This window comes from Gossypium raimondii, chromosome 9 (genome assembly GCF_025698545.1).
Source record: "Gossypium raimondii isolate GPD5lz chromosome 9, ASM2569854v1, whole genome shotgun sequence".
NCBI classification, from domain to species: Eukaryota; Viridiplantae; Streptophyta; class Magnoliopsida; order Malvales; family Malvaceae; genus Gossypium; species Gossypium raimondii.
The window spans coordinates 6,704,933-6,729,955 of record NC_068573.1 but is presented as its reverse complement, the minus strand read 5'-3'; the positions used below and the strand labels follow the sequence as shown (position 1 = coordinate 6,729,955).

The 25,023-nt window shown below is 33.7% G+C and overlaps 1 protein-coding gene across 1 annotated transcript; it reads right to left on the bottom strand.

Annotated features, from left to right (window-relative positions):
• Positions 1-248: 248 nt before the first annotated feature.
• LOC105797428 (uncharacterized) lies at positions 249-2,008 on the bottom strand. The gene is made up of 4 exons (XM_012627409.1): positions 1,795-2,008; positions 1,389-1,729; positions 554-1,298; positions 249-439 (listed from the first exon to the last, which is right to left on the bottom strand). The coding sequence occupies exons 1-4, from the start codon at positions 2,006-2,008 to the stop codon at positions 249-251; spliced, it is 1,491 nt and encodes a 496-aa protein (XP_012482863.1).
• Between the last annotated feature and the right edge of the window lie 23,015 nt (positions 2,009-25,023).

Here is a 25,023-nt window from a genome sequence, read left to right as displayed (position 1 = left end):
TGCAATATGATTATGAAAGAATAATTAAATGTATTTACTCGTATGGAAAGAATAAAAGAATATTTGCTCAAAAGAATTGCGAAGATGTATTTTCTTAAAATAATGATATTTGAACATAAGCCTTTTTCACAAAAGAGTTCTTATTATTTCTAGGCTAAAACAACAAATTTGTTCTGAATATTAGACTTTAGGTATTTCTTCCGCAGTCCAATTATCCAGAACACTCCCAGGTTCATAAGGACAAATGTCTAACAAACTCCCCCTTCATTTGCATCCTCATTTATGGCATTGATGTGCATCCCTCCAGATATGAAGGTTTTGGATTTGTGGGGACTTATCATTGGCTCCCATTTGATTTCCTCCCCACTTAGACGCGCCCTTCGTCTTTCTTGTCTTCTTTCCAACTCCTTCTTTCTCTGTCCTCTGTCTGGCTTGTACCCTAAGCCAAAATTGTCTTGTTTTTCTTTCAACAGTGGAACCTCAATTTTCCCTTGAAGGTATTTCCCTAATCCTCTTCTGGGTAAAGCTCATTTTCCTACCAACAATTGCAAACCCATCTCTGTAGTTTTGGATATTTTAGGTACCGGGATTTTGCTCCCTTCAAGAACAAATGTTGCATTTACAAACTCTAGAGATCGGAATGAGCATTCCACCGACTCGTCATTGGTCTCCACATACGGCGCCTCATTGGATACAGCCACTATAATATCCTCTTCGGCGTTTATTGTCACCAGCCGACCTTCTACCACTAACTTTAATTTCTGATGTAATGATGACGATACGGCCCCTGCTGAATGTATCCATAGTTTCCCTAATAAGCAATTGTAGGAGGGTTTGATGTCCATCACAAGAAAATCCACCTCAAAAACTGTTGGGCCAATCAATAAGGGTATCTCAATTCTTCTCATGACTTTCCTTTCTGTACCATCAAATGCCCTCACTATATTTTGGCATGTTTTCATGTGCGAGCTGTCTATAGGAAGCTTGTTAAGTGTGGATAATGGTAACACGTTCAAAGTTGATCCATTGTCAATCAAGGCTCCTGGCAAAGTATACCCCTTGCATCGTGTGGTAATATGCAAAGCCTTAGTAGACCCCATACCCCCAGGTGGTATCTCATCATTGTTGAAGAATATGAAGTTATCAGCGCTGATATTATTGACCAACCGATCCAGTTTGTTGACAGAAATATCGTTGGCTACATAGGTTTTGTTCAACACCTTCATCAAATCACTACGATGTACTTCTAAATTCAAGAGCAAGGCCAGTACGGATATGCGAGCAGGTTGTTTATGCAACTGTTCGACAACATTATACTCACCATGCTTCAAAATTTTGAGGAATTCCACAGTTTCTTCCTATTTTACTAGCTCATTGATAGATATCACAGGCTCAGCTACTTTCCCTTTTTGTTCCACTGTTATGGCCCTTCCTTGCACAGGTTCTAGATAAGCACTCACATCTTGGTCCTTTGTAGTCTCCTTTCCAGGGACAGTTGTATTGCACTTGTAGTTCCATGGAACCTTCCTACTATCTTGGTAAGAAAAGGTTGCAGGTTTCTTTATTATGATCCTTGGCATTACTGGCATTCTTACTTCATCATTCTTTGGTCGCGAGATGATGACCACAGGCTGTGCTACTCTTGGAACCTTCGTGGATTCGGAGGTGCAGATACTCCCTTCCTCCTTAACTTCTTCGTAAAACTCCATTTCCTTGTCATCCATCATGCCTTGAACCAAGGCTCTGAATTCTGTACATTCTTGAATCTCATGTCCCCCTCATGATGGAACTCACAGTAGTTTTCCACCCCTTCAAAGCTTCTCTCTGAATCCAAAACAAATAACCCCCTTCCTACCATCTTCCTCCAGACCCATCTCAAAGGAATTTTCACTTCTGCAGTATCTTCCTTGATTCTTCTACCCATGCTCTCACCTATCATGTTCACTCCATTATAATCAGGTAACAGATTCTCTGTCTTAGGTGAATCATCCAATTTAACAACACCCATGCTTATGAGTCTTTCAACCAGCTTTTTGAACGTTGTACAATGTTCTATGGAATGCCCTATGATTCCTGCGTGATAATCGCATCGTGCATTTGCATCGTACCACTTGGGGTACGAAGGCTGTAGAGGTTTCAAATAGTAAGGGGAAACCACATGTGCATTGAATAGATTCTGATACAGCTCCTTATACGATATTGGAATTGGCGTAAATTGAAGCTTCTCCGTATTTTGTTTTGTGTCAGATTCCCGTTTCGATGATCCTTGTTAGTTAACAGCCACTTTTCCCGGTTGATTCACCGTGATCATCTTTGAATATGAACTTGTGTTGTTGACCTCGTTCTCTTTCTTCTTCGAGGTCGACCTTCTGCTACTTTCTCCGGCATCTATTTTCCCGCTTTTGATAGCATTTTCTATCATTTCACCATTCATAACTATGTCAGAAAAGCTTTTTGTAGCACTTCCTAACATATGTGTGATAAATGGGGCCTTCAATGTGTTAACGAAAAGCATGGTCATTTCTCTTTCTAAAAGAGATGGCTGAACTTGGATGGCAACCTCCCTCCACCTCTGTGCGTATTGCCTAAAACTTTCACTGGGCTTCTTTTCCATGTTTTGTAGAGTGATTCTATCAGGTACCATGTCAGTTACGTGATTGTACTGCTTTATGAATGCCTATGCCAAATCTCTCCATGAATTAATCTTGGTACGACTGAGTTGATTGTACCACTTGGATGCTGCCCTCGTGAGGCTATCTTGGAAACAATGTATCAGCAGTGGGTCGTTATTAACATACCCAGTCATCCGCCTACAAAACATGGTAATATGAGCTTCGAGGCTACTAGTTCCATTGTATTTCTCAAACTCGGGCATTTTGAATTTGTAAGGGAGTACTAAATCTGGAACTCAGCTCAATTCTTTAGCGTCGATCCCATAGTAGCTTTCAGGACATTTTATTGCTCTAAATTTCTCCTCCAGCCATTTGTACTTTTCCTCTAGTTGTTTTGGCAATTCATTATTCATTTTGTCCTTTCCAGCTGCTTCATCGAACTCAGGGATAGTAGGATTAACAAGGTTGTCTCTGAGGTTAGAGCCTGACCCAGCCTAAAAATTCATTGGTGTTACAGCACCAGCCTGAAACTGCTGAGGCTTGATGGTGATAGAGGATTTGCGTGGATATACCTCAACGTGCTGAGGGGTAAAGCCTGGGGGATAAACAGGTCCCTCACTGTCTCCTTCCTCAACATTGAGCACAAAGCCTTTTCCTTTATCAATTCTTCCGGTCAACAACTGAGTTAATTTAGCCATCATACTCCCTTGAGATTCCATCATTTTGTCCATCATTTTTTGCTGAATTTTCTCAAGTTGTTCATTCATTTGTTGTTGAAGCTGATCCTGCATCTCCTTTTGGAATTGTTTCAGCCTTTCCATCTTTTGGTCCATGTCCTTAGTTTTTGATCGAGTACCATAGTGGTGTTTGGTAGGTTGGTTGGTTTCCAGATTAACTGAGGAGCGATTTAAATTAATTAGAATCTTTTGATATATTTTTTAATGCATATGAAGCAATGTAATGCATGAAATGAATGCAAAAAGGCGTCAATTTTGATTCAATTCCATTTAAGAAAACTTTACTAGAAATTAAATTTCTTTAGATAAAGTGAATTACAAATAAGATTTTGCCTTAGTACCCAGAACTCTAATCTTTCTAAGTAACAAAGTTAATTCTTGCCCCCGATCTGATTCTAATTCATACTTTACACTCAGCATGTCAACCTGTAGTGCTAAAGTCTGTATGTGATTAGCTACTTCTTGAATCTGGACCATAGCTTCCTCCATAAGATGATCGCTGCTCCTAACTTGACTCTGAAAGTAGTGGAGCTGTTCATTATTACGACTTTCATTTGCTTTCAAGTACTTGATCTGGATCTCACAATTTTGCAGTGCCGTTTCTAGCTCTTCAATTCTTTTCTTTATTTCCTCAATCTTGCTCAAGCTTGCTTTCAACTCTATTGCGGAATTTTAATTTCGATACTAACGAAGAGATTTTTCCAACTCGGTCACCCTATCCTTTAATTCACCTTTTTCTCCTTGGCTATCTGACAAACTCTTTTCTATAGCCTCATTTCGCATCTGCATTTCTTGGATTTTTTGTTCCCATCTATTGGCTTTGTCCCTTTCCTCTTGGATTTCTTTACGCCACTATTCTGAAGTTTTTCCCAGCCCGGCAGTTCTTATTCACAGACGCAACTTTTTATAATCCGTCTTCAGACTATCCAACTCCTCATTAGCTTTGTTTTTCTCTTTCCTTAATTTCTCAGTTTCGAGCTTCTAGACGTCTATGTTTAATCTCAAGTTTGTCTTTTCTTCCTCCATTTGCTCTATCTTCTTTTCTAAATCCGTATTTCTTCTTTCAAAATCTTGTCTTATGATTTCCAACTCAGAAGGGATGACTTTCAAATGCTCCTCTATTGACTGGCCGCTTTCCTGACTTACCTTGGGTATATTGTCGTTGATTCTCCTAACCTACCATTCATTATACCCAGGAGTTGTCATTGGACCCACTGCTAACCTCTTCATTCGGCAAGTCTGTTTCCATGCGCTAGACATCTCTTGAATCTTCTTTCTATAACCATCATCTCGGTATGAAAATTCACAATCAGCTATTCCTTGGGTTGCAGGTATGAATTACCTTGACCTATACTGCCTTAGCACTAACAATGGGGCATATCCAACAGCTCCCCAAATTCCAAGCAATGGAACCCAATCGAAATTACCACACCTATATAGGATCTCATCTGGAAGCAACCAAGGAGCTCTCCCCTTGACGTCATCCTCTTGAAGATTCTGAAGAATTGCCATCCATTTCTCTTCCGAAATGTCATCTCTCCTGGGCGTAGCTACTATCTCCTTTAGTGGTAAATAATTTTCAGAGAAAATCCGATACAAAACCTTATCCACCTTCCAAAAGTGACTGTGAAACCATGCGAGTAGAAGCTGTGCACATCTAATAAATCTACCCTCACCCGTTTTTCTGCATGCACTCAATGACCTGAAGGTTTCTGCCAAAATCGCTGGAACCGATGTAACCTTCTTATCAAGCCGGTAGAATAAATCGGTGACTGCTTCATCGACATGCCCCAAGGCTTTGGGGAAGACGAGCAAGCCGTATACACTTAAAGCAAAGACATCTAACCTCTTTCTCACGTCTGGGCGTGTTAGAATTGCATCTTTCAAACCTCTCCAAGGAACGCATTTACTATCCCCCTTTTGCTTAATCCGTGCAGCAACCTACTGCTCACTCATCCCTGTTATACTCATCAGCTTCTTTGAAACGGTTGGCACATTTATCGCTCTCGAGTAGACCCTGTCCACTTGAAACTTTGAACATCAGAGTAAAGCCACATATTCTTCTATCGTAGGCACCAAATTGACCCTTCCAAATGTGAAGCAGCTGTAAGCAGGATTCCAAAACTGGGCGAGAGCGTGAAACAAATGCTTGTCTACCTTCACATCAAGCAAATAAAGCAGATCCCCATAATTATTATAAAATAACTGTCTAACCTTGTCATTCCACTGATCCCAGATTTCCTTCAACTCTTGCAGGTTGTTTTGAGTTACACTGATGCGAGTAAAATCCATAATTCCGATACATATCCGTCAGCCAAACTATCACCTTTCTCTTGCTGTGTTGTTTCAGACCAAGTTCCGACAGCCGCATTATCCTCCACTTTATCAAGAAACCCTTTTTCCATGATAAGCTTTCTATCTAGCAACTGAATATGAACCGATGCCTTTTATGATGAAATGAAATGTCATGTCATGCAATCAAAAAAAAACAAAAAGTCAGTATCATATAAAAACTTAAAATATAATCAAGAAATAGTATAACACCTAATTGAATATCTACTAGGGTTCAGTATAGTTCTACCTAAGGTGGGTTCCTAAGGTTCACTATATGAAGTTCGGCTTCTAGGGCAAAGGTACCCGAACCAGCAGATTCCTCGATCTTCACCCATTATAGGCTCATATAGATCAAGTTCGATTCAGGGGAATACATTTTCCCTATGACTATACGGAGATAAAAATCTCTCGAAGGCATAGGTACCAATGTACTCCAAAAGCAATCCACTATCCTATACGGAGGTGAAAACCTCACGAAGGAATAGTTTCTCACTCCCACTTAAAAGGGTAAAATCATTCAACTCATGTAATGTGTAATGCAAACAATACTTAAATACATTAAGGAAAAAGATAATGAATGCAAAAGGATATCATGAATTTAAAAAAAATTTATTTTCTCGACCATAAGACAAAAATTAATCAACTTTGCGGCTCGACTCTCTTTTGTTTTTTTTAAAAAAGTCCCCAGCGGAGTCGCCAAGCTGTCGAAACTATTTTTATTTTGGAAAAAAAAACAAAAATTAGTTGTCGATGAAAATTGGAGTCGCCACCAATCTTTTATTGAGGTGTAATTGGATCACCTAAAATGACTTTGGTCTACGAGTTTTAGAAAAATAGGTTCGAGAGTTAGTTACGTACGAGGAAGGATTAACACCCTCGTAACGCCCAAAATTTGGTACCAAGTTGATTAATTAGTGTCTTAATGTCGAGAGTTAATAATTACTATCCTTAGTTAAATTAAATTATTTATTAAGACTTTCTCATTTTGAAAAAAAGAAAAATATCACACCCAATGCGTTAGGGCACAACATTTTATTCTCTTCAAGATGAGTTGATCCCAAAAACTCGTGTGATAAAATTTAAGAAAATATTTAATTGTTTAAAATTTATGAAGAAATCGCAGCCCAATACGTTAGGGCACGGTTTCTTAAAATCCCAAACATTCAATACTTCCTTTATTTTAAAAAAATCATTGTCTCGAGAAATCAACATGTCACATCGAATACGTTAGGACACAACATATTGAATTCCTGATGACAAGTTTATTTTGTTTGATTAAAGAGCAATCCTCGATTGTTAGATTTTACGAAGAAAATCGGAACCCAATACGTTAAGGCTCAATTTTCTTAAAAATCCTAAATACGAGTATCATCTTTATTTTGAAAATTTTCTATTTTTAAAATCAAGTAAAAGATGATGTAATGTTATATTGTATGTATAAATATCGCGATAACAAATACAATAATAATAAATACAACAATGGCATAGAAATAATATAAACAAATAAATAAATCAATAACATGCCAAGCATCAAATAAATGAGCAAAATAAAAACATACTTTTAAAATATAAATGAAAATTTAAATCAATAAACAAAAGAAGGAAATGAACAAAGCACATAAAGAATAAAATGTACATAATACATTCATTGAAATTATGAGGAATAAAAAAACACATGATTTACATATAAAATTTTGAATTATAAAATTTATATAAATAAAATATAATGCATTTATAAAATAAATATATATATATAAATATATCGTATATAAATTTTAAAATATATGTATTAAAAATATAAGTATGTATTTAAGCATTTTAAAATATATATAAAAAATATGTACGTATATATATAAATATAATAGAATATTTGAAAAATATATATACATGTAAAATATATTAAAAATAATTAAATAATATCTACATTATCAAAATTAATTAAATAAAAAAATAAATGTATATATATATAAATATGAGAAAATATTAGTTGAAAAAAATAAATATGTATATAAGAAAACAATGAATATACATATATATATGTAAATTAATAATTTTAAAAAAAATTACATTATTTAAAATTAAATAATTTTAAGAAAAATAAAAAAACTAAATTGAACTGTAAATAAAAAATCTGGGGTAAATCCGCAAATAAATAAAAACTGGAGGACCCTATTGAACACGCGAATAATCCTGGAGGGACTGGAAGGGCAATTTTCCCTTTCCCTCTAAACGGCGTCGTTCCATAGGGACCAAATTGAAATTGAAAATAAATTAAAAGGGCGAATTAAAAAATATAAAAAACTTAATTGTAAAATATTAAAAAGGGGGAAGGCTAAAAGCGTAATTTACCCCTCCACTCAAAAACACGCGGATCCTAGGCCGGGTCGGCCTCCCCAAAACGACTCTGTTTTGGGCGTCTTGGGGGCTCTCCAAAACGGCACCGTTTTGGTACCCTATAAAAGCCCCCCACTTTAAAAAAAATCATTTTTAAGCCTATTTAAAAAAAACAAAGAACCTTTCAAAAAAAAAAAGCTCTCCTTCTCCAATAGTTCTACTTAGGTCCCACATCGGTCATTGTTGGCCACCGTGTTGACCACCGATTTACAGTGCCAAGACCGCCATATATTGGTGGCGAAAAGGGAAAAACCCCTATTTGCTATTTTAAACCCCTCTAAGTCCGAATCCAGGCTTAAAATCTTCAAAAATGTAAACAAAATACCCCAAATACCTAAGAAACTCTTCGGCTTCCGATCGTCTATCCTCGGAGACGAGCCTCGGCTGCCTCAATGGCGTTTTAGAAGCGAACAAAGATAAGTTTTTTTACCCTTTATTTCATTTTATTTCAATAAGTAAGAAAAAAATAAAAAATCAACATAAAAACGAAAATAAAACTATCCACCTTTGTATTTCTTGATTAATCCTCTGATGGTGTTTTCAGTTTTCTCTTTTGTAAAGTGCTTTTTTTTTATTCATTATCGAATCCCTTTTACAGTATATTCAGGGCTATTTTATAGCCATAATGAAAAAAAATATAAGGAAATAAATCTGTCTGTTTTGATTTGATCTTGCAAATATTTGATTTTATTTCCTTTCTTGCGTTTATTCCTTGCAGGTGAAGATTCGGCTCTTGGCTGCGTGAGGAGTGCGAGGCAGCCGTGCGGCGCGAGGCTTACCCTAGAAAACCTAGGGTTTTTTTTTTGCTTTGGAACTGTTTTGGGCCATGTCTGTGATTGGGCCACTGTTTAGAATCGGGTCATGTATTTTGGGCTAACTGAAAATTAAAACTGGCCTGTGTTTCATTTTGTTTTTATTGTTTCATGTAGGCCGGGCAAATTGGGCCAATTACAGCTTCTATTTTATGAGCTTTGGCTATCATAGCTACTAAAATTTTACATTCTGAAGCTGTTACCAGAGCATGAATTTTATCTGTCAAGCTTCATTCAAACTTACCACACATTTCTTTCTCTAATTGGAACATGTTCTTAGCATAACGACTAAGTCTAATAAAACCTCGTTCATATTCCATCCCTAACATCCTTCATTGTCTAGGATACATAAATTCTTTTTTCATCTACTCTACATACATTTGGTTAACATGCCTTCCTTTGAACTTCTCTAGAAAGAACTTTCAATAATCATCTCTTTAGGAGTCACACTGGTCAATGTTTCCCACCAATAGTAGGCGTCTCCTTTAGACAACGATGTGACACACAAGAGACTATCTTCTGGCATGTATTTCAATTCCTTATCACTGTTCAAACTCGAGACAACAACTACTTAGCCATAGTGGGATCATCACCTTTGGTACAAAGAAATTCATTAGCACCCTATTACGTATTTTTCTCATAGAGTCTCATTTAAGTGGAGTTACAGTTGGTACTGGTGATGCAGGTGGTGTTGGGCGAACCACTTCTGGTTATGGTTGGCGTGCTTGAGTATTCCCCATAAACTTATCAATCATTTGTGTCAGCATTGTAAAGAAGACATTTCTGAAAGCATTTCTAGCTGCTCCCAAACTAGCTCTAGGTGTTTTCTTTGGAACATGGGGCACATGGAATTCAATTCATTCACCAGTCACTTCTCAGGATCCTTCAGACATTGTTATCACACTAAAAGAAAATTTAGATTAGTTTAAATCACACGGACTATGCCAGAGGTGTATCATGCATGTTAGGGCATGACACAACCTTCGGTTTTTTTTAGAATCAACTTAATCTTGGCTCTAATACCAAACTTGTAACACGCCAAACCCATTCCTATGATAGGATCCGAGTTTGATGTGTCACTACCCAAAATCGGACTAACTTATAGTAAAATAATTTGGCAGAAGCTTTATAAAATTATTACAAATTTATACATATAAACATATGATAGTTGTGGTTTTTCTGAAGATTGAGTGAAATTATTAACAGTTTGAAATAATGTTCAAGTCATTTGGCTTATAAGTTCAAATATAATAACTTCATTAAACAGAATGTAATAATTCAAATTCAGACATTGATGCTTAATACAAATCTTGTAAAAATAGAGTTTTGTCAAAATAGAAGTTCTTTATACAGTTCATTTCCAAAATACATTTATACACCACCCCAAGAGTCATGCATGATATAAAATAAAACAGTCAACTCACAATAGCAGTAGTGCTCTGGTGTAGTCCTTCTAACAAAGTCTTGCTTTAGTTAGCAAGCTTGAGAAGAAAAAGGTAGCAAAGTAAGTTTATATTAACTTAGTGAGTTCCAAAGGGACATTATATATATCTTTACCTACAATACAACTAAACCTTTCAGAGGAACTTACACACGATAAACATAGTACACCCAATGGCGTATACAAAACATAGACAGACTCAAAATGCCAACTTCTTTACAACTTTATCATTAATTTATCATCTATACACTAAATAGTAAAAAATACGAAGACTTCATTAGGTGGGATGTTACAATTCTCCTCCACTTAAAAAATTTCATCCTCGAAATTCATATCTGTGAATAACTGAAGATACTACTCTTTCATTAAAATTTCTCTTTCCCAAGTAGCTTCTTATATATTATGATTTTTCCATAATACTTTCACCAATGGAAGCATCTTATTTCTTAGCTCTTTCACCTCTCTTGCCAAGATACAAATTTTCTTCATATAACAAATTGGTTTCCACCTTTAAATCTTTAATCTACACAACATGATCTAGATTTGATCGATATCTTCTCAGCATAGACACATGAAACACATTGTGAATCTTTGATAACTCTAGAGGTAAAGCCAATTTATATGCCACTGGTCCAGCTTGCTCTAAAACTTCATATAGCCCTACAAATCGTGGACTTAACTTTCCTTTCTAACCAAATCTTATAATTTTCTTCCAATCAGATACTTTTAAGAATACTTTATTACCAACTTCAAATGAAATGTCTTTAATCTTTAGATCAGCACAAGCTTTCTAACAATCTTGGGCAACTTTTAGATTACTATAGATGATAGAAACTTTTTTCTTTTATTTCTCGTACTAACTCAGGACCTACCGATTTTCTTTCACTAAGCTTCATCCAACATGTGGGCGTTCTACACCTTCTTCCATATAGAGCTTCAAATGGAGACATACCTAGATTGACATGATGACTGTTATTATATGCAAATTCAACCAGAGGAAGATACCTTTCCTATTTTAGCCCAAAGTCAATCACACAACTTCTTAACATGTCTTTTATGACTTGAATAACTCTTTTAGACTAATCATCTGTCTGAGGGTGAAATGCAGTACTAAACTGCAACTTGGTTCCCAATGATCCTTGCAGATACTGTGAACTTTCACTTTGAAGAAGTTCTTTAAACTTAAGTTTTTCAGGGACTTTCAGAGGAAATCAAGAAAGAAAAAGACATAAAAGGTGTTCGGAAAGACCACTTTTATCATTATATACTTAAGCACGAAGACAATGATTAGTGGAAAAATTAAATAATTCCACTAACTCTCTTAATTCATGTGATTAAGTGCACTTAACAAAATTTTGGTCTTATCGTCTACAGTAGTCTAGTTCTGTTCTAACTAGACCTCAACTTGACTAACTAAATCACCATACAAAAATAATAAAAAAATCTAAACAACTACGAAATTAACGAGTTTGCCTAAAACATCTAGGTTAGGCAAATGCTTAACAAAAGAGTCCAGCAAACCTTAAAGCTCGCCAAACTATGATTTCGCCAAATGGTGTATTACATAGAATTCTATACTTAGCTAGAACAAATACTTTACTTACTCAAATCTATACTTAATTTACCATCTATATGCCAAATAGTAACCAAATAAGGAGGCATGGCTAAGCAGGGTTTTACAATTATTATGTGTGTAATAGATGCTCGTGTAAACTTAATAAAGGTTAGTATATGATTGACATGCCTAGAGGGTTTATGTGGGTGCTTGTATGGGATTGATTACAGATGTTACCGAGATCAAACATTTGTTGCAGACTTGCAAATACATGTGACATAGGTTTAGCTCAGATAAGAAATCTGATGTCGTTTTAAATGTAACATCTCGATACCCAACCCGCTAACCGAGTCTGGGCATCAAAATTTTACATTTTCTGTCGAAGCAACTTCAAAGAAATTCAGTTCAAATACTATTCCTAATCAATTTAACAGAACAATTTGCAGTTAATATAAAATTTTGATTTCATTCTTAGCTTTAATCGAGTTTTCGTTATGTCTTTTAAAAGTTTATAAGCCATTTAGGACCTATTTGCAAACATTTCAAACATTTTATTAAGTGTAGAATAGTACCTGTGGATCAAAGTATCGATACCCTACTCAAGGTATCAGTACATTTCTCATTGTATTGATACCTTACCCCTAGTATCGATACCGTTTTAAGGTTTGATGTTTTGAAAATTAAGGAAAAATTTCCACACTATTGATACCTCTTCCAAGGTACCAATACCTCATAGTAAATATTCTGCATTTTTATATTTTTATCACCTAAGTCCCTGTTTAAATTATAAAATTCAATCAATTGAACTCAGCATATCATTCACTTGTATATATTTCCAATTTAAACACCAAATGTTTCTCAATAAAATTTATAATATTAGCACAACTATCAAAGTTTTACAAATAATTCCATTAATACATCATTCTACATTTATTCACTTAATGTTTTAACAATTCACTAAAACTATTCTTTTGTATTAGCAATTTTATCATGTATAATAATTTCTTAGCATCTTACTCTTCTACAATTTTTCCTCCTCCTCATCTTCATTTCACATCTTTTATGTACGTATATTTATACGAAAATTTATGGCTTTTAGTATTGTATGCCTATATGTAACATTAATTTCAATTTTACTAATTACATAATTTTAGCAAAGTTGTCTAGTTGAGTAGCAATCACTAAATTATTTTTATCTTGATCTACAATATTCTAAATTAAGATTAGCTTGTTGTGTTTGAAACTAGATTCAATGAGGTTTATACTATAAAAATTTAGAATTTTCTCTTAAGCCAATTAATATAGTAAATTGTTTTAATTTTCTCGTGTTCTCGCTACTTGGCGCTTTGACCTTTCTTCACTAAAAATTAATTATCTTTCAAGACAAGTCTCATATTATGTTTTCATTTGTTTTCCTAGAAAATAGACTCACTAAGATTTTATTCTTATAAATTCCATATCCTAAACATTTGGTACAATTTATAATGATTTTTAAAGTTAAAACAAGGGAATCAAATCATCTTGACATTGTCTCACAAAATTATTATATCTCATAATCGTCAATTTCATTACTTACACCATTTCATTATGAAAAACTATACTCAATAATATTTAATTCCATGTTTAATTCACCCTATAAATATATTTCTACAAATTTTGGTGAATTTTCAAAGTTATACTATTGTTGTTGTCTAAACTTTGTTTTAATGCTAATTTTACATTTTCATGGTTCTTTGTATCAAATTTCATTTAGACATACATAATAATTATAATTATAATTATAATTATTATTCAATTAAATCCTTAAAACTCACTTATCATCAACATATAGTTTCATCATAACTTCTCTCATTTCAATTATAAATTTCACAAGTTTACAATTTAATCCTTAAAATCATGAAAATTCATTACTTACTATAATTTCACCTTATCATCACTTGTAACTAAATTCAATAACACTCAACATCCATTTAAACTTCCTAATACAATATTTTATTTCACACATAAACTTTTGTACACTTTACAATTTAGTCATTTTTCTACTACTTCAATGTACTAATTTAATTTTCATACATAATATCTCACATTCACAATTAAATCAACTAATTTAGCATACTCTATACTTGATTAAAATTAAATAAAGTAAAATTCTTGAAATACTTACCTTATCTCTTTAATCTCCTCACTTTCTCCACAACTTTCTCCACTTTCTCTTCCAATTTCTTTCTTCCAAGATGATATTCTAAATCTCTAGTGTCTCTACTTCACTTCTTTTGGGTGGCTATGAAAATTTTCAAGGAATTTAGGAGAAAAAGTGGGATTTTATGGTAAAAGACCAAATTGTAACAAAATGAAAAGCTCCACTCACCTATATATATGGCATAATTGTTTAAAATACCCTCAACGTGCATGGGTTTTGGGGTTTGAGCCCTTAAATTTTTTTTTTGGATTGACACCTTCAATGTTATGATTTTTCCAGAAATCATCCTAATTTTAACGTGAAATGTGAGTTGACTGTTAATCAAATGACATGTCAACGAAGTAACCTATGTGGCATGCCACATAAGCATGATGTCATAGATGATGTCATCTATAAAACAAATTGTTTAACAAAATTCTTTTTCTTTTCATTTTGTTTACATCTTATTTCTTTTTCTCTCTTTCTCTTTTCCCCTTTAGTTGTTGTTATAGTAAAAAAAACACTCACCACCATTTTCATTAGAGCCCACACCTGCATATCACTCTCTCCACCCATTTCAATTATAGTAAAATCAAAGGAAACCCATTTCCATCGAGTGTCGTAAGCGAAAGGTGGCTTTAAATGGAAGCCTGTAATTCTAAACCTTAAATTTATCCTACTTCATTTATGAGCTTTAACATGCCTTCCACGGCTTTTTAAGCTAAAAAAAACCCCCAAATACATACGAAGCCTCTAAAAGAAAAGGCAATCATTACCAGAAATGTAGAAGTCCCTATCAAACATCAGTTTACTTATATCCCCAAAACTTTCCAAAAAGAATATGAAAGGAAAAAACCATCCTCTCATTTTCAAGAACTCCAATAAATTATAATTAATCCTACAACAAAATACCAATTAAAAACACAATTAAATCGTTTAATTTCCATAACTAGCACAAAAAGACAAAATCAACACTTCTCAATCAAAAATCAATTTGAAACATCCAATTACTCTCTGTTAACAGTAAATTTATTCAATTAAAATCACATTAAGCTCTATTAGTTGAAAATTTGCAATTACAATCTCACAATTAGCAACATAAATAGCTAAAGACCAAGTCAATCGAATCAAATCACAGACATAAGCAATTCAAAAAGAAAAAAGAGAAGAGACCTCATGACCGACATGATGTGGTCAAGATCAAAAAGACGGTTTGGAAATGGGTTTGCTTTGATTTTTACTATAATTGAAATGGGTATTTGAAAGAGTGAAATGCAGGTGTGGGCTCTGATGAAAATGGTGGTGGGTGTATTTTTTTTACTGTAACAGTAGCTAGAGGGGAAGAGAAAGAGAGGAAAAGGAAGAAGATGGAAACAAAATGAAAAAAAAAGAATTTTGTTAAATATTTTTTTATAGATGATGTCATCTATGACATCGTGCTTATGTGGCATGCCACATAGGCTACTTCGTTGACCTGCCGTTTGACTGACGGTCAACTCACATTTCCCGTTAAAATTAGGATGATTTTTGGAAAAATCGTAATATTAAGGGTGCTAGTCCAAAAAAAAAGGTTAAGGGCTCAAACCCAAAAACCCATAAACATTAAGGGTATTTTCGAAAATTATGCCTATATATATAGTAACATGAGAATGAAAACATGGAGAGATGGAGAGTTTTCTCCGTTCTTATACAAAAATATCTCATTATATTAATTAATTTAAAATGCTAAAATGTCTTATAATAAATTAATAATTAAATATTAAACCAATCATTTTCCAACATTTTTCACCCATCATCATTACACAAAATATTTATCTATTTTGGAAAATGACTATTTTACCCTTGAACCTGTTAAATTTGTACTTTCAAGCCATTCCTTTTTTTTTGAAAAAATTGAAATGTAGCCTCTCAGATTTTTTCTTTGATTCAATTTGGTCCTTGCTTACCAATTTCCTATCACAAGAAATTAGTTTAATTTCAGTTTTGGCCCTTTAATTTTTTTCATATCTACATTTCAACCCCTCAAATTTTGAATAATTTTATTTGTGTCTAAAAATTTTTCACATCTTTACAATCTAGTCCCTACCTTAAATTAACATATTACAACATACTTCTTAATTAAAATTTTTCCTTGGCATCACTCAACCTTTTCTTTTATCATCTTTATATCATATTCTAACTTTACCAGAAAAATCTATTATACACTATTTAATTTAATACTTCTTTTATAATTTATCGATTTTAGGGGTGTTACGTTAAAGGTTTAGCCCAGATGGGTAACCTGATATGTATATATTTTCAGCTTGGATAAGCAATCAGATGTGTCGTTATAAAGGTTTAGCCCAGACAGATAACCTGTCACAAATTTATTCAACTCAGACGAGCAATTAGTGTGATGTAAATACTTGTGTATCTAAGTCCATTTACTAAAGCTCATTGGGTGAAACATTTTACAAGAATTGAGAATTGAAATGAGATATAATTATCTTGATATCCACTTGGTGAAATGTTAAAATTAAGCTTGAACAAGGTATTGAAATAATGACTTTGGCATGTATGCAATTGTATCATTTCATGATTTAATTGTTATATGGTTTGATTGCATTTTAATGCTCACCTTAATTATGCTTTGATTTTCCACGTCTATCCAAACTATGCCAAGCTAACTAACTTATTATGTTTAATTGAAAGATAAAATAAGTTTTTTGTTTAATGCTTATGAACTTACTAAGCATTCAATATGTTTACCTAGTTTGTTTATCCCTTTTCTTTATAGATCGTCACCTTGTCAAACACGTCAAACCAGATTGACTTGAAGATCACACTATCCTATCATCGAATCAATAGTATTTTGGTCATTTTGAGTCAAGGATTGTGGCATGTATAAAAGTGTCTTAGTGTATGCTTTAATGTGTAAAAGTATTGATGATTTAGGAACTTATGATGAGTTTGAAATGTTATTTTGATGCATGGCTTTGAAATGCATCATTTGGAAATAGTTGATGCCTAGTTGAAATGGTATATTTTGATTGACATGTTTAAAATATGTATGGTATGTGAAATGGCATAATTGAGGTAGAAAAATTGAAATGATAGCTTGGTTAATAAGTGATTGAGATGGAATTGAGTTTGAACACTTATAATTTGAAGTATGCTTGTGAAATGTAGCCTAATTTGGATAGTTGATATCCATGTATAAGACTTATAAGTCATAGCTTTGTATATATGTTCATGAGTGCTTATATTGAAAGTAAAATGGCATGTTCTCAAGATGGCTTGGTGTAGGTATTTGTTAAGTTAAGCCTTATTGGATAATATGTTTTGATATAACAAATTAAAGTGTTTTTGAATAAAAGTAAAGTTGAGCAATTTCATAAAATCAAGTTGAAATGGTTTCAATTGAATCAAACATTTTCAAATATGTTTTAACCATTTTCAGAAGTATAGATATTTTACAAGATATCGATACCCCTTTGATAATCGATACGAAATTGACATTATGTTTCTTTTAAACCCTGGTAGTATCGATCCAATATCAATACTTTTCTTAAGGTATCAAAATATTTCCTAAGGTATCGATATTCCTACTCCAAGGTCATTGAAATCTACATTAATTACAAAAGATATCAATACCTTTTTAGTAGGTATTGATACTCGTTGCTGTAGGTGAAGTTAATGACATGATATTTCATTCCCAACAGCTACATTCACTTTTAGAACAACCACAACGGTTGGAAATCAATTAGAGGATATAAATACCATCTTCCAAAGGTTTAGCAACAACAAGAAACATGTGCAAAGCTTAAAGATCAATCAAAACAACTTTGAGCTTAATTCTTTCAGACCTTTTCTTGTAAACACTTGTGAGCTTTCATTGTATTCATTTAGCTTAAGTGCCATTCTTTGTATTTGTGCTTTATTGGCAAACATCTTAATCTTGTAAGGATTATTTCTTTACTTGCTTATTTGTTTCTCTTTGAGTGAAAGGGTTAATCCTTAAGGTTTAGGTAAAAACCTTAAGGGAGTTGTATCTTAAGATTTTGGGGCATAAATCTTAAGAGAGATTGTAAGGTTAAACCTTATCCTTAAAGGTTTCCAAGTTAGTGAATATGGGGAAATTCTTAGTTATGGTAAGCTAAGGTAGTGGAGTAGGCAATTGGGGCTGAACCACTATAAATCCTTGTGTTCTTTGTTGCATATTTTTCATTGCTTCCACCATAATTTCTCAAAGGCTAATTCAACCTCCCTATTGACAATCTCGAGTTGATCCTTACGAGCTAACAATTAGTATCAGAGCAAGTCTCTAAAGACGGTTTACTAACCAAGAGAAGATCCTTAAAGAAACTTAAACGACCATCAACTCATTCTACAAAATAGCGTACACTTCCGAGCCAAATTCCACCATATTGGGAGAAAGGCATTCCACCATGAGGCCTCTTCTATTCAATGGCTCCAATTACTCATATTAGAGAACAAGAGTGAAGCTATTTGTACAAGCCCATTTTTGCCTGGCCCAAAACCCAAATTTTTACAGCCCTAATTTACTAGCCTAACCCAAACAACACAATCCAAGCCCAACCAGGCCCAATACCCAAATCAGACCCAAATTTTAAACTAGGGTTTCAGAAAATTGAAACCCTAGCCTAGCCTAGTGCCGCAGCTTGCTGGTCTCGCCGTTCGTCACGCCTGCACTTCCTCTGCCACGCCACCAACTCCTTCACCTGCCCTCTGACTCTCTGCAAGATGAAAGAACACGCAAAGTAGAGACAAAAACAGTGCAAGCAGTAGAGAAAAATTTTTTGTAACATTGGCTATAAAAAAAAAAGCCGAATCAAAACGGGGGGGAACTCTCCTCTCTTCTTCTTCCCTGCGACTTTTGTAACAAACAAAAACAGATTCAATCGAAAAAAACAGATTATCAAAAGGTTGATTTTGACTTTGGCTTTGATTTTTGTCTTGGTTTTTATTTTTATTTATTTTTCTGATACACAGTAAAAAAAAGGAAGAAAAGAAAAAAAGGGAACTCACCGGGCCGATCTGTATTCACATCGTCGGAGTTTTTTTTCTCCGATGACAAAGTCGGCTATAGGGGAGCGTTAAGGGCCCTTTTCCTTCGTTTTGGTTGCTTTGAGGCCAGATTCGGACTCAGGAGGTCAGGATCTAAAAGGAGGCCCTTTTTTTTAGCTCCACCGGCCACCGTGTGTGGCGGTGCTGACGCCAGCGAACGATGGCCGATATGGTGGCCCTCGGTCGGAGCTCAGTGACCGGATGGGGGAGAGAAAATAGAGAGAGAGTTGGGGAGACTCAGTTTTTTCAAAATAAGGGATGAAATGTTTTTTTCTGTTGTTTTTTGAGCATTTATAAGGTCTAAAAACGGCGTCGTTTTGGACCTTAGCATCCATGGCCAAAACGGCACCGTTTGGCATATAACCCAGGAACCGATCCGAGACCCGACCCGAATGCGGTCAGGATCCGCGTGTTATGCATGGAGGGGATATTTGGGCTTTTAGCCCCTCCGCTTTTTAATGCCTCCGCAATTAGGTTTTTTATTACTTTAAATTTATCCCTTTAGTTTATTTTTTATTTCAATTTAATCCCCTTTGAAGCTATGCGTTTTGGAGGAGAAGGGAAAATTTCCCTTCCAGCCCCTCTATGTTATTCGCATGTTCAATGTGGTCCCCTCCCTTTGATTTTATTTGCGATTTAACCCCAAATTTTGTTTTAAATTTCAATTCGGCCCTTTTTTTCGTTATTTTGGTTATTTTATTAATAAATCTATTATGATTATGATTATTATTATTATTTTATTTCCTCATTTATATATATACATATATTTGCAATTTCCAATTTTGCTATACGTATATGTACATGCATACATCTCATGTTTCATATATGCTTATATATACATATTCTTGTTATTATTTTACAATTTCAAGTATGTATGTATATGTGAATAAGTTTTTATAATATATGTACGTACATATTTTTTAATTTGTATAAGTATATATATATATATATATGCACATTGTTTTATCTTAGAATTTTATATTTATGTATATATACACGTTCTTGTAATGTACATACTTATATTTTATATATTTTTATATTTTATAATCTACTCATATATATGTAAATACTTATATTTTCATATTTTATAACACATATATATATCTTTTATATTTTTACAGCTTTTATACATTTTCTTTGTTTATTTCTTCACTTACATTTTCGTTTATTTATTTGCAATTATATGATTGATTTGTCTCTTATATTTATTTATTTCATTTTTGATGATTGTTCATATTATTCATATTTACATTATCATATTCATATTTGCTTAATTACGCATATTAACATCGTATCATATTTCTACTATTTCGTGTCAAATTATTTCATTCAATGTATGAATTATGACTTTTGAATAAACAAAATTTCGTGTTTAGATTTGAGAAAGTCGTACCCTAACTTACTGGGTTTCGATTTTCACAATAAATTTAAATACACGAATCTTTTCAAACTCAAATTTTAAACGATCTCGAAAATAAAAAGATCGTGTCCTAACTTACTGGTCGTGATCCTTTTTTAAAATTCGAGATAGGTAAATATCTTTTAAATTTTCGGCATTCCTTCGCGCATTGAGAATTCGAGACATGGTGTCCTAACTTACTGGATATGATGCCTTTTTCTCGATTAACGTAAAATATGCCCCCTTTTCCCAAAAATTTTCAATATTTTAATACAAGGATCGTATTTTTAAAATTCTTCAAAGTTTTCAATTTGCGACATTAAGACATTAAGTAATCAACTAGGTACCAATTTTGGGCGTATCGAGGGTGCTAATCCTTCCTCGTGCGTAACCGACTCCCGAACCCGTTTTTTTGAATTTCGTGGACCAAACTTGTTGTTTTAATAAAATTAAACCGTTTATTAAAAACAACCACTTTTACGAGGTGACCCAATCACACCTCATCAAAAAGGATTGGTGGCGACTCCCGTTTTTTCGTTTTCATCAAAACCCAAGTCGACCCCGTTTTCCATCCAAAAAGTGGTGTCAACACTATTCATCCAAGCCAACGTCTATGAAGTTTCAAGGATAATTACAAATGAGTTATTCATTCTAATGAAGAGGGTCACAAGTGTTATTGTCCAAAAGGAAGAGAGTGAATGGGATAACAATGATATCAAGAAGATATAATTAAATGCAAAAGCTATGCACAATTTATTTTGTGCTCTTGGTGCAAATGAGTACAATAGAGTCTCCTTGTGCAACAATGCCAAAGAAATATGGGACAAGCTTGAAGTCACCCATGAAGGGACAAGTAGAGTTAAGGAGTCCAAGATAAGTCTCACCCTTGATTATGAGTTGTTTAAAGCAAAATCGAAAGAAGGAATCAAGGAGATGTTCGACCGCTTCACCCACATCATCAATGGTATCAAAACCTTTCGAAAGATCTATCCCAATAAGGAGATGGTGAAGAAGATGTTGAATAGTCTCCCAACATCTTGGGAAGCTAAAGTGACGGCAATAGAAAAATCAAAGGATCTCAACTCACTCTCCCTTGATGAGCCCATTGGTTCTTTGATTACATATGAGATAAGGCTTACCAAAGAGAGTCAAGAAGAAAGAATTATTAAAAGAAATGTTGGTAAAGCTCTAAAATCCACTACTAATGAAGATAGTGAATCAAGTGAAGAGGTGGACAAAGACAAAGAGATGGAGATGTTTGCTAGAAGATTCTAGAGATTCATGAGGTCCAACAAAGAAAGAGAATTTAAAAAGAAGGAAGGACTCAAGCTTGAATCTACCAAGGAGAATGATCTAATTATTTTCTACGACTGCTAGAAATCGAGACACATCAAGTATGATTGTCCTCAACTGAAAAAGAAAGGGTCTAGCAAACAAAAGGCCTATGTTGCTACTTGGAGTGATGAAGAATCATCCGATGATGAAATAACCAACTTATGTCTTATGGCCATCAATTATCCTAAGGTAATTTCTAACTCATCTACTTTAAATTATTATTCTTTTGATGAGTTGCACGATGCCTCTGATGAATTGGGTTTGGAATTTGAAGTTATGATGTCAAAGTACAAGAAAAATGTTTCAAAATTGAGAAATGAAAATCACTTACTTTTCGAAACCAATCATGAAATTGAAAAGAAAGTAAAAAAAATGCAAGAAATTATTTGACTGTGAAAAGAAAATTTTAGACTTGCATAATTTTCTATCAAAAGTTCACGAGGATCATCAAAAGCAACTTGAGTTGCTTAAGAGTGAAAAGCTCACTCTAACAAGTTTTTTGAAATAGGAGAAAAATTAAAACAAAACTTTGTTAAAAATAGCTTTAATTTCTATAAACAAAGGGGGACTTGTTAAGAGTGTATGGGCCCCTAAAAGACTTAGTGATATTCAAGACAAGGAAACTTTTTCGAAATGGATACCTAAAGTGACTAGGATTTTGAAGACTATTGATCATGGACCCAAAAGATATTGGGTACCAAAAACTTAATTCTATATTTAGAGGTAAGATGCATTACTTCAAAGTGATCAAAGGCAAATTCTATGTGATTGCAGCTTAATGTCGATTGGTATGGTAGTTCATTAGTTCTTTGTGTTAATATATATCTTTGAACTAACCACTTTCTTTTCCTCTTGAGAGCTTTATTGTTTATTTATTTTTATATAACAAAAGGAGGAGAAGAGAAAGGTAAATTTTAATGGTTAATTGATTGCTTATATACCAAGATTAGTGACCAAATTTTCAAATCAAAATGAATGTCAAATTTGTGATTATTTCAAATATTTATGCCTTAAATAGAAAATGATTTTTATATAAGGGAGCTTAAATTGAAAATGACTTTTATTAAGGGGAACAATATATTAAAACAAATTTACAACATGTTTTGTTATATCGAAAGGGAAGATTGTTAAACTAAGCCTTACTTGATAATATGTTTTGATATAACAAATTAAAGTGTTTTTTAATAAAAGTAAAGTTGAGCAATTTGATAAAATTAAGTTGAAATGGTTTCAATTGAGTCAAACATTTTCAAATATGTTTTAACCATTTTCAAACAAGTTAGAATTGCTCTAGGACAAAAAGTATCGGTACTTTTTGTTTAAGTATCGGTGTTATACAAGATATCGATACCCCTTTTGATAATCAATACCAAATTGACATTCTGTTTCTTTCAAACCCTGGTAGGTATCGATCCGATACCGATACATTTCTTAATGTATCAATATATTTTCTAAGGTATCGATATTCCTACTCCAAAGATCACTGAAATCTGCATTAATTACAAAAAAATATCGATACCCTTTTAGTAGGTATCGATACTCGTTGCTGCAGGTGAAGTTAATGACATGGTATTTCACCCCTAACGGCTACATTCACTTCTACAACAACCAAAACAGTTTGAAATCAATTAAAGGGTATAAATGCCATCTTCCAAAGGTTTAGCAACAACAAGAAACATGTGCAAAGCTTAAAGATCAATCAAAACAACCTTGAGCTTAATTCTTTCATACCTTTTCTTGTAAACACATGTGAGCTTTCATTGTATTCATTTAGGTCAAGTGTTCTTCTTTGTATCTATGCTTCATTGGCAAACATCCTAATCTGGTAAGGATTATTTCTTTACTTGCTTATTTGTTTCTCTTTGAGAGAGAAGATTAATCCTTAAGGTTTGGGTAGAACCTTAAGGGAGTTGTATCTTAAGATTTTGGGGCATAAATCTTAAGAGAGATTGTAAGGTTAAACCTTGTCCTCAAATGTTGTCAAGTTAGTGAATTTGGGGAAATCCTTAGTTGTGGTAAGCTAAGGTAGGGGCCGAACCACTATAAATCATTGTGTTCTTTGTTGCGTATTTTTCATTAATTCCACCAAAATTTCTCAAAGGCCAATTCAACCTCCCTATTGACGATCTCGAGTTGATTCTTCCGAGCTAACAGGATTGTTGGTAAGTGAATGATTTGGTTTGTATGCTCTAATGACATTGAAAAGTTTAGGTTTAATTATTGCATAAGTGATTAATGTTTTGTTTTGAAGTTGAATATGGATGTTGAGCTTCTTTGGTATGTTCTTAGTATGTTATGGTTCAAATGAATTTGGTAATTGGTGCATAAATTGATAGGTTTGGTTGGAGAGTATGAAATAGGTACCAAATGGTTTATTTTTACCAAAAATCAGAGTCCTCGTCTCGACGATCAACTTATCTCGTCGCAACATTGGCCAACAATAAGTGACATCGCGACGTTGAGTTGCCTGACGTTGTGACGTGACATACTATTTTGGTGATATCCTGACTTGGAATAGATGACATCATGATGTCGACCCTAAACTTTTAAAACATTGCAATTTGGTCTTGTTTCATACTCGGGTTGACAAAAGAGCTTTCATAAGCTCGATTAAGGCTTAGAATTGATTGTTTGTCATAATTTTGAATGTAATTAACCCTTGATTACAAGTATAAGTGATTATATGTTATTTGATTGATTGTTGTTGCTCTGGCAACGAATGTAACATTCCATAGCTCGGACGCGATGATCGGGTCGGGGGAGGGGTGTTACATAACCATTGAACAACATCTATACTAGTTTTGAGACGTAGATGATTGTTTGCAATTTGTTGTGTTGTTTGCCTATCAAGTGATGCTTCAATATGTTATGCATTGTTCTGCGTTGAATTCGGATCTTTTCCCATATGGATTAAAAAAGCACAATTGTTCTATGAATGTGGCGTAGACCTCTAAATTCTTTTTATTAATGAATAATATCAATTAAAAACATTTATGAATATTAAAATTGGTTTTTTTTTGGATTTAATATTCTCAATTCTTTTATTGAGATTCTCGTCAAAACAATTTCTATTAAATTGGGTCGTAATTTTTGCATCACTAATGATCATATTAAGGGCAGGCTGATTCAAATCGAATTCTTATTAATAATAAATAACA

Coding starts and splice junctions, on each gene's coding strand:
- LOC105797428 (XM_012627409.1), bottom strand. CDS start 2,008: ATGGGTGTTGTTAAATTGGATGATTCACCTAAGACAGAGAATCTGTTA. Junction 1,730..1,794: donor TGAAGGGGTGGAAAACTACT/GTGAGTTCCATC, acceptor CCTTGGTTCAAG/GCATGATGGATGACAAGGAA. Junction 1,299..1,388: donor AAGGGAAAGTAGCTGAGCCT/GTGATATCTATC, acceptor GTTGTCGAACAG/TTGCATAAACAACCTGCTCG.